General features: G+C 34.8%; 1 protein-coding gene across 2 annotated transcripts; it reads right to left on the bottom strand.

Moving 5' to 3' along the window:
• Positions 1-891: 891 nt before the first annotated feature.
• Positions 892-9,555, bottom strand: LOC128209906 (crossover junction endonuclease EME1-like). 2 transcript variants are annotated; one of them, XM_052914170.1, is made up of 11 exons: positions 9,475-9,555; positions 6,882-7,131; positions 6,436-6,614; positions 4,894-5,004; positions 4,254-4,427; positions 3,802-3,894; positions 3,159-3,277; positions 2,791-3,033; positions 2,326-2,509; positions 1,637-1,693; positions 892-1,117 (listed from the first exon to the last, which is right to left on the bottom strand). In XM_052914170.1, the coding sequence occupies exons 2-11, from the start codon at positions 7,120-7,122 to the stop codon at positions 1,007-1,009; spliced, it is 1,512 nt and encodes a 503-aa protein (XP_052770130.1). In that variant the 5' UTR covers positions 7,123-7,131; positions 9,475-9,555; the 3' UTR covers positions 892-1,006. The 2 variants fall into 2 exon arrangements, with proteins under 2 accessions (XP_052770130.1, XP_052770140.1); XM_052914180.1 differs by having other exon boundaries at positions 2,791-2,922.
• Positions 9,556-9,580: the final 25 nt, after the last annotated feature.

Below are 9,580 nucleotides of genomic sequence, written 5' to 3'. Positions count from 1 at the left end.
TGACATTGTTCAAAGGTCAATGTCACATTCGGGGGGCATTCATCACATACTGTGACAGCTCTTGTATATTTCTAAGAAAAAAATTGGGTGAGCCGTTGTCCTCGGGTGACTGCCCATCACTGTCTGTCGTCAGTTGTAAACATTTTCTTTAGAACCTTCAAACAACTTCTCCTCCTAAACCACTGGAACAATCCCAAACAAAATTTCACTGGAATTTTCTATGGGTGGTCCTCCTCCAGATTCCTTGAATGAAAGTAGTTCCATGTAGAACTGTGGTTCATGGCAACTAAAAGGAAAAATTTGAAAATCTTCTCAGAAACCACTGGCCTGATTTTAACATAATTTCAAATAAATGTCAGGAAAACCCAAAATACAAAATATTTTGACCAAATACTTTTTAGTGTCATCTTTGACCTATTGATCTGGGGCTTGCACAGGACTTTCTGGCTTCTCATATTGAACATTGAAGTTATTTAAAAAAACAACTATGCATGTTTCAAGTTACAGCCTAGACAAGCCAATATATATTATTCTAAAATGATTGGCCAAGTCACAGCCCTGACATGCTGAAATGGAAAGTAACAAACACACACACATATACACTGAATTGCTATTATGTCAAATATGACACCATCACCTCAACAAGCTCGGCAATAATTTTAAACACCAACATAGTTATTGCGTCTGTACAGTATAACACTGTTACTGGCTCAACCATAATCTTGTCCATCAACGTAGTTATAATGTCTGAACAGTTTAACACGGCTACTGGCTCGACAACAATCTCGTTCATCAACATTATCATAATGTCTGTACAGTATAACAGGCTTGGCAAAATTCTTGTTCATCAACATAGTTATAGTGTCTATAGAATATAACACTCTGTAGAATAAAGAATTTATTGCACAGAATTTAATTCACATCTGAAGCAAATGATAAAACAAATCACAACAGCATGGTGAAAAGTTATGTTAATGTAAATTAAAATCACTATCATTCTCCACTGTCATCTGATGACGAAGTCAGGGTCGTCGCATGTGAAGAGCATGTAAATTCTGCGGGAGAGCTCCTTTCCAACCCTCCGGCTTGTCTCAAGCACACCTGCACCTCGACGTACCTGAAACAAACAAATGTTACACTTGCTTGTTTTAAAGCTGCACTCCACAGATTGAACGTTTTGTCCACTTTTTTATTTTTTGTCTTGGAACGAGCCAATTTTGCGAAAATGCATGAGAACCAGTTATTTAAGAGAGTTGACAAAAAATTAGATCGCAGATTTTTATATTTAAGTTCAAAAAATGATGTTTTATGCATTTTTCTTAAATTGTTAGCAACGGTTTAAGCCATAAAACATTAATTTTCGAACAGAAATATGAAAATCTATAATCTGATTTTTTGTCAGCAATCTTATATCACTGGTTTGCCGATATTTACACAATGATTTGCTCTTTCCAAGACAAAAAATAAAAACAGTTTTAAAAATAGTATATCTGTGAGACAGCAACTTTAAGGCTGAAAAGATGAAATGAGTATGAGTGAGCAATTAACTCCTTATGCATTGATATTTTACTCGAATTGTTTGCAGCTGCAAATTCAACCATGTACAGCAAAATGGTGTGTCATCACAACCCCTCACCACAATATTCTCCAGCACTTGTATGGCTTCTTTCTCCGTTTGGCACTTCTTGTAAGCCTGAAAAATAAAGAAAAACAGCTTGAGAAAAGCAATAAACTGCCCAATATAGTAAAAGTATATTGGTAAACATCAGAGGCCTGCAAAATGGTTTACAGCCCAAATGCATAGCACTGTCCGTGAAACATTTTAGGGACCAATGGAGATTGTGCAAAGAAATGTTAATGTTCCCTTATATTCAGTATTGCCTAAAATATACTACACACAGCTCCTACTTCATGCAAACAATACCGAAATGAGGAGAATGCAAAAGGATCATTTCAAATTAACCTTGGCTTTTGACCCACTGACCTGAAAATCAATAGAGTTAATCTTTTGGTCATGACCTTCCTACTAAGTTTGAAGTCATTGGGCACAAATGACTTTAAAATCAATAGGTTTCATCTGCTGGTCATGACCAACCAGCCAACTAAGTTTGATGTCCCTGGGCCTAAGCATTCTTCAGTTATTGATTGGAAACCACAGGGACAGACAGTTGGTCGGATTACTTTAAGCTTCACCCTGGGGAAAAAAAGCTTTATTTGGCCCATACTTAAAACAAAGGAAAATCTTTTAATGTACAAGTGCTGATTATAGATTATTTCACAGCCTTTCATGCTGGCATGTACACATTCAGGTAGCTGCTATATTACCTGTCTGAGCATCTGTGGGCTTGGGAAGACGGCTATAATGGCCTGTGCGATGTCGGGGCTCACATTCTTGAACTGTAGCAACTGGTGTTTCCACACCTTAAGAAGGCCTCCACCACTCCGGTCTACCTTAACCCCACCCACACCCTCCTCATGGAATGAGAAGATCGGGTCAAAGCGGTCCTTTCTAAAAACACAGTAAGTTCATAAACAACACTTACATCTATGAAACCTATAACAACCATACAGCATAAGTATGAGAAAGATTCTCCCTAGGATTTATTTTGTTTCTTTTGAAGATTACTGGTAGATACCTTTTAATGTTAACATATAACAATTAAAAGATAACACAGTCAAACTTAAACATTTAAAGACAATCATTTCAATTTCTTTGCTTTAAATTACGTGTCCTATCCTATTAATGAATAAATGGATACATGAATCCAACCATTTCTTCACATCACATACTTGGCAGGTCGTTCAGCTACAGCCTTTGAGAACCTGCGGACCATATCGGCCACCTCCTCCGGACTGTCGTGCATGAAAGTCATACAGTCAGCATGCATCAGCGTGTCCGCAGTTGTCTCCTCCATGTCCACCCTGGAAACAGACAACGCCGGTGACACAGACTTTGTTGGCTTGCTGGAGGTACTGGCTGACTTGGACTGGACTGCGCTCTTAAACTTTTTGTTGGTGTACGATTTGAGATCTCTAAAAAAAATGATTAAAGATAACTTAACTCAAACCTTTGTTTCTAAAAAGAAAACATAGTTTGTATAATTTTTTCCATAGAAATGACTAAGGTTGATACTCCTAATAAATCCTAATTCACCCACCTGAAGTACTGTTCCACCCCAAGAACAACGACAGAGATGTTCTTCCCTGCCAGGCTGGACTTCATGTGGCTCACATATTCCTGCAGCGTTATTCCACTGTCTGACAACCCTCTCTGTCTCTGAAAGTAGTACCTGTGTAAGTGATAGATTAAGTTTGTTTTTCAAAATAAAATGTACTGTCATGATGTTATTAATTTTGCATTCTTTTAAATTTATCATATGAATGTACTGTTAAGGCAACTGAAGTTAAAAAAAGAGTGATTTAAGTGTCAACACATGAACTGAAAATGAATGTCAACTTACGTCTGTCTTGTTGATTTTCAGTGAAAGAGTTGCACAAATAAATAATTATTAAAATGGGAGTTATGGGACCTGCTACACATGTGCATATTGTTTCTTCTCTCATTTAGTTTCATGTGAATGTCATGGACCGCTTTTGACTTATGTTTTTTTCACGAGGCAGGCAGAGGCTGACAGCACAATGGCTATCCTAACGCCTCGACTTTGTAAAGAATTTGACAAAAATGCATCAATGAATTTCAGTGTCAGCAAAAGAAAAACAACTGAATGGAAATCTTATTTAGAAGGTCAGAAACCAGAGCAAAATCTACCAGAATAATGTACATGTAACATTTCTGGTCACCTGTTTGAATGTGTCTACCATCTGTACAAAGTCCGCCACTGGGACAACGCTGATCACCTCCTGCTCCTCCACCTCCGAGTACACTGTCTCCACCTGCAGCACACATACAATCCATACATCACCAGCAGACATCTTTTGTGAATAGCAACATTTCTTTTGACAGCATTTCATTTTTATTTTTGCCACATTTTCTTCAAAAACTTTGAATGTAAGACAAACAACAGTATCAAATATTTTACTTAGATATATTCAACTTTTATTTTTTGTTATACATTTTTTCTATTTAAATCCAATATTAATTTATTTAGATAATTATTTTATTGGAAAATATAGGCAGAATATTGAATCTGGATCATATGTTCATAATTTTATATGTCACAATAACGGACAGTTGCTTTTAGTAAATACCACTCATATTATTCTGATACAAGGAAACCAGCCACAAGCCCTACCTTCATATCCTGTCCGAGTCCAGAACTGGCCACGTTTCTGACCCACATGACCGTGAAGGGGAGGGGCAGCTCCCGGGTCTCGCATGTGACCCCAAGCTCCTCACATGCCTTCAGGATGAGAACCCCCAGCCCACATGTGTTCACCACGTTGGTGTCCACCAGCACCTTGATAAACTGGGAATAGATATACTGCTTTAGCCTTAAGCAGATATGTAGCATCTATAAATGTTTATCATATCTTATATGTAATCACATCTTCAAGAAAACTGAACAAACATACATGAAATATTGAAAATAACGTCTAAAATATAACCAAAAATGTTCAGTCACACTAAACACTAAATTCCCATACCCTGAAATTTGAATTTAACAAACTAAATTTTAATACCTATACTGAATGATTAATGTAGCTGTGTTATCAGGCATGATTTTCTTACTGGAAACAAAGATATTGAGGCCGTCTTCCCTGTATACAGGTGTGGAGGTGGTCTTACCTGTTTACATACATGTATATTGAGGCTGCCTTACCTGTATACTGGTGTTCAGACTGTAATACCTATATACATGTATGGAGGCAGTCTTAGCTATATACAGGTCTGGAGGCTGTCTTACCATTTCACAGTTGTTGATGCTGTCTTACCTGTAAACACGAGTTAAGACTGTATGTTTTCTTAGCCTCCCGCTCTGCCTTTCTCATCTCTTTCTCAACTTCCTTCATCTGCTTCTGTTTGGCCCGCTCTGCTTTCTTCTCCTGAGGATGGTGGTTTTTCACAATCAAAGAAAAGCACTATTTTGAACTTGCTCATTATTAAATCTGCAACGATACTAGGCCTGTACCGAAATATTTTTCTTAAATTAATGAATGTAATACATTAACATGTTACGGTAGTACTTTTTCATCTTATACCTAAAACACAACTCTTTCAATTTGACAAAATATCAACATTATAATCAATAACAAAACAGTTTTTTTCATAATATACATGCCGAACACATACATTCTGATGCAATCTTAAGTTTAAACATAGGGGCGAACATATTGATAATTTATTTTTTACTATATATATATATAATATGATATTTGTTTTGTTTGGTTTAAATATATTTTCAAATTTCCAGATCATAATTATTTTAATAATAATTTTGTATACACTATATAACAACATATAGGGAATGATAACAGTACAACTTTTCATCTTGGCAGTGTTGTCAATAAGAACCTACTGCCGGCCAAATGGACGGTTCCAATTGGAATTTGGCCAGTTCAAATTTCGAAAAATAAGTAAATATTAAGTTCAATAAGTAGTAGCTAGTCAGTTACTTAACTATTTGAGACAGTTCAACCGAAACTTATTGAGAACCCTGTTATTACAGCACTATTATGCCAAAACATGCCACATTACAAAATGCAGAGCCAGGAAGGAAGAATATGCCATATTCACAGGTTAAGAGGGAGATAATGATAGCAAGCAAGGACGAATATGCAAAATTCACAGGTTATTAAAAACCGAAGATAACTATGATATAAACATTAAAAGTTCTACATTAATGATCATGCATTATCTGTTTTATTTCTTAAACAATATAACGTGATGTGTTGGTGAACTATTGTGTTATTAACATGATATATTTTTAGCTATACAGGGTTCAACAATAACGCCCGACTGAACACCATTCACTAGTTGATCGATGATAGTCTGATCAAGCTTTGTCCAAGGCTAGCTAGACAGAATTGTTGTGTTTTGAATTGGTACAAGTTGGCTGAAATAATGTCTCCATAGGAATCAAAAGCACAAAATAACACTCAAAATATTGACGCTTCTCTGAAAATCCCTAACCTTGACACACGTTCACTGTGTATTCAGACACTTGCCAAATTAAAGATGTCAAAATACTTATGATAGGGAGCTTGGTGAGCATTTTTATTTCTTCATTTAAAACCTCTTTTTGTTAGAATTAGAAGTAATAGTACTGTTAATCCAGGTAAAAAAAATGTTATTAAACCCCTTTTTGAATGATTTTATGTGTTTTACACTTGGGTTTTTTCTGTTTAGGTCAGGTCTAATAGGTTTTCAAAGTTACTGAACCACAGGTCCAGCTCTAAAAAAGTTAACATTTAACCCTGCAATAATTCCCATCACTAATTATATATTATACCAATGGTTACAAGCATGTAAAGTACCTGTGCTATCTTCCTGTTTTCTTCAATCTCTTCCCTAGACCTTTTCTTTTTCCCCCTGCCTCCTTCATTTCCCAGTGACACAGAGTTACCTTCCCCCTTTTCCTGAAGAATCTGAGACAGCAACAATCTCTCCATCTCATCTTCAGAACTAACGTCACCAGCGGTGGAGGCCACAGGGGCTGTATAATGAATTGTTGAATTTAAAGTAATAGATAATATTTGGTCATTTGATCAGAACAAACTTAAAATAAATATGAATTGTAAAATACATCTGTATAAACAAGAATTTGGAAGCAGATGTCAGTTACTATTTGTGTACTTTTAGAGAGGAAAAAATGTTGAAAACACCAAGAGATTGACAGGTAAATAATGTCATAGTTCTTTAAAATCTCACATGAAGCTAAAAAGAAGTTCAAATATCTGCTTGATGTCTTATTCACACTTACCAGTGCTCGTGCTAAATGTTGAAACACTGGAGTGGCTGCTTTCCACATCTTCGTTTGGTGAACCAGATTTAGTTGAAGCAAGAGAGGGAACTGTTGCACCAAACCCTGAAGATGTGTCTGATATATCCCCTATGTTTCTTTTCCGGGCGAGCCTATCCCACAGGCTTCCAACAACATGATTGTCCTCTTCATCAGATGAACCATCAGAGATAAAGTCATTTCTGCACGACTTTTTATTCATTTTCTAAAACTGAATAGAGCAAACTTTACAATTAAATGTATAAAAATGTGCAAACTGGAGGCTTTTGGTGGACATATTTGAAATTTCAAAATATATATTATCTTCAAATTATACAAATGTAGTAAATTTTATTTTACCATTGAGATTGGTATTAGTTTAGATCATTTATGTATAAAGGAAGACCTCGACTCTTCGGCTACCAGACAAATCGGCCCCTTACTAAATCGGCCCCTACTTAAAACGATTACCTTTTCAGCCCCTTACCAAATCGGCCCCATCCTGTAGACGTTTCGGCCCCTGATAACTGAGACGTTTCGGCCCTTATTTTATTTTTTTTTATATTTCTAAATACAAGAAAAAGACTTTTAATTGTTCACATATTGCTTTATATATGCATTTTTTTTTTTAATAGATTTAAACGAAAATATCTTTATACTTGAACACAAATATACATCTGAACAAAGACATTTATTCATGAGATTTTTTTTTATAAAAATAAATCAAATTAATAAAACACATCTTTAAACTTCAAAAAATCTTGAAATAATCTTTAGGTTATATACATAAGCATGTTGCTAATATTTACAAGAGGTATAATGATATGTGTTTAATATCAAATCCACTGTCTTAAACTGTATCAAGCACCTATCGCACGCCGAAGATGGCACCAACATTTCTCAAAAACTCCTTAGTTTACTCTGTCCTTGCTTTGAAGTAATCTTCTATGGAGATGCCTTTTAAGATGGATAATGATTAATGAAAAAAACCCAAAGAAATCTGATAGTTATAAGGTGTTATTTTTATCGACAAAACGGTCTTATGGCGAATTGTCACATTCCACACAGGTGTCAGGCGTTGGAATTTGTAACACTTTACAAGCTTACAAGTTTATTCGTCTACACTCAGGTCACCATAAATGACAAAAAGTACACAGCAACTAAAGGTCATTAATGTGTATGCATTTTTATATTTAAAGTTGAAAGGGTACCTACTTCTTTTAACTAAACTATATTTTTTTTTAATTCTAGGCACAGTGTCAAACTTTAATATGTATTAATTGCACTACAAATATTGAAATAAGGGTATATATGACAATATTGAAGGCAATAGTAAACCTCAAATAAGTACATAATAAATTGATGGTTGAAACATAAAGGCTTATATATATGGAAAAGCAGTTTATCAAATTTAATCATTAGAATTTGAAAATGTGGCCACGTAGCTTTATATAATTTAATCATGTATTATCTTAGATTTATTGATACTATAATAACCTTAAAATTAAACTTCAACTAAACTGATCATCAGATTTCATCACGTTATTATTATTATTTATAATATTAAATGAAACCACGAAATAACCCCGTTAATATAGATCTTTCAATTTTAATAATACCATGTCAGACCCGCGTGTGTTTTATAATGTACCAATGCAACTATGACAACAGCACGTGCCAATGTGAGACATAAACATTTAAACTTAACATCAACTAAGCTGTACATCAGATTTAATCATTATATATATAACTGTTAGTTATTATTATTTATAATGGTAAAATAAAACCCACCAAAGAACCCCGCTAATATAGATCTTTTAATACATGATAAATTAAGAGCATCACGGTAATTTAAAAGAAATGGTACCTGTCTTTAGAAACAATTTAATATATATACTTGAATTGAGACGTTGTTTATATACTCAAATATTCTTTAATCAACTGTGAAGAACATTAACAAATTAAAGACACTTATCGGCCGATTTGGTAAGGGGCCGATTTGTCTCGCTCCCGACTCTTCATGGTCATGGACACTGACTGACAATACCTGCTTAAAACCGAAACAATGGGACCTTGCAATTTAATTTACTACATCAAAATTTAATTACATTGATAGAACAAAACATGTCCCACATTTGTCATTAATGGGCATAAATTAAAAAAAAGAAGACCTTTTTCATAGGAAGTCCATGGTTCACCCATGTGTATTGTCATGGTAAAATGTGTTTCAACTTTAACGTGAATATCTGGCAAATACAACCTGCAATGTTATTTTTTCTACTAGCCAAGTTGGAATTTCGATCATATTGTGTTGTAGCTAAAGAACTTCAGCGAACACGTTATTGTAAACATAAAAAAAAAAAATATATCAACATTAAAGTTATGGAAGCCAGAACTAATTGTGTTGCTTCTGGTACAAGGGCTAAAGGCGATTATATACCTACAACCCTCAGCCTTTTTACAAGCTATTTACTTCTTCTATATGAAGCTTGATTCTGACCTAGAGTGTTGCGAGCTTCATCAGTAAGTAAGGTATAACATACATGTATCTCGAATATTAACAGAACAAACTTACCATACATGTCAGTAGCAACTTTCACTTTCGTTTTAAAATTACCGCCAAATTTGGCAGTTGGTGTATTTATGCGCCGGTTTGTTTGTTCCGTAAATTTATAAACAAT

This window comes from Mya arenaria, chromosome 2, assembly GCF_026914265.1.
Source record: "Mya arenaria isolate MELC-2E11 chromosome 2, ASM2691426v1".
Taxonomy (NCBI): Eukaryota; Metazoa; Mollusca; class Bivalvia; order Myida; family Myidae; genus Mya; species Mya arenaria.
Note: the sequence above shows the minus strand (reverse complement) of the source record. Positions and strands in the feature narration are given on the sequence as shown.